This window comes from Phytophthora parasitica (assembly GCF_000247585.1).
Source record: "Phytophthora parasitica INRA-310 unplaced genomic scaffold supercont2.16, whole genome shotgun sequence".
NCBI classification, from domain to species: domain Eukaryota; phylum Oomycota; class Peronosporomycetes; order Peronosporales; family Peronosporaceae; genus Phytophthora; species Phytophthora nicotianae.
In genome coordinates this window covers 894,044-895,292 of record NW_008649002.1, presented here as the reverse complement: position 1 = coordinate 895,292, position 1,249 = coordinate 894,044, and the positions used below count along the sequence as shown (strand labels likewise).

Genomic DNA, 1,249 nt, shown 5'->3' with positions numbered 1-1,249 from the left:
AGGATCTGGCCGAACTCTGGATGCGCCCACTCCACCTTCCACACACTAGCCTGGTGCGCGTTCCACTCGTACTCGAGGCGCCAGTCCTGGCCGTGCTCCTCCCAGATTTTGATTTTGCGGTCCGAGCTGCACGTGGCCAATCGCTTCCCGTAGAAGTCGAAGCTCATGTCGTGCACAAAGTCCGAGTGCTGCGACGGGAACCGCCGGAAGATTTTCTGCAGTCATGAAGACACACGGGTTAGTGCTTTGCTAGGCGACAGAGGCGAGGAGAGCGAGCAGCTACCATGGCGTTCATCCGTCAGCGAGCATAAAAAAAAATGACTCTTAGACGGATTTTGAGGGACTGTCGAGGGATCGTACTTAATTGAATTAGTAATGGGGTACCTGGCTTTGATTAGCATGAATTGTTGAGATGCATCTACATGTATGTAGCCCTAGCTGGAAGTGCTCGACTGCCGCACCTCTTTGCTGCGCGCAGTTCATTAACAATCGTACGCCAGAGGAGCTGTCCACGACGGCGTTTCCTCCCCTTTGATGTCGTAGTTGAGTGCTGAACAGCGCTGCTGCATTCTTTGAACACTTCTTCTGCTTCGCAGATGGTCAATTTGCATACTTCAGTCACAACTCAGCAGCTCATTCTCGATGGATCTGTTCAAGTAGACAAAGTCACTCAGCCTCTTCTTGGCATTCTTACTGGCGAGCTGACAGGGTTCGACGAGCCGAAGTGGGGGGATATGCGTACAAGGTGAGCCACACTGCCAAAGCATCCACGCTTGATATATTGTGCACTCTGGAATAGTAAAAGACGAGGTTATGCTATTGAACCGCCCAGTCCACTGCCGCAAATTCACACGCTGCTCGCTGGATGATGAAGCTTGTTCGCCAGGTTGTTCAACATGTTGAAGACGATTAACCATCGCTGTTACTCCGGCTGCATCCAAACACCTCATGATCATGTCGTTTAGACCATTATAAGTGACAGTGCCAGCACCGATAGCCCTGCGCTCCAGTTCGTTAACTATATCTTGCACAATAGTCGTCCGTGTGGAATCCATTTTGTTTACTGCTTGTAAGATGCTCTGCTGTAAGGACGCCATGTTGGAGAGGATAGCAACATAAGGAGAGACGCCAATTGGTCTGAGCGTAGAGGTTGTAGCGTCCCTCCTTGTAGACGATCCGCCAGCTCAGTAAGCATTGTGTTCGTGGTAAACAGCGGGGTGTAGAACAGGCCGTGAGGCTGGAAGCGTTT

At 51.2% G+C, this 1,249-nt stretch overlaps 1 protein-coding gene across 1 annotated transcript; it reads right to left on the bottom strand.

Moving 5' to 3' along the window:
* Positions 1–45: 45 nt before the first annotated feature.
* PPTG_22432 (hypothetical protein) lies at positions 46–1,097 on the bottom strand (the record flags this gene model as incomplete). The annotated part of the gene is made up of 3 exons (XM_008903842.1): positions 46–215; positions 496–560; positions 946–1,097. The coding sequence occupies 3 exons, from the start codon at positions 1,095–1,097 to the stop codon at positions 46–48; spliced, it is 387 nt and encodes a 128-aa protein (XP_008902090.1).
* Between the last annotated feature and the right edge of the window lie 152 nt (positions 1,098–1,249).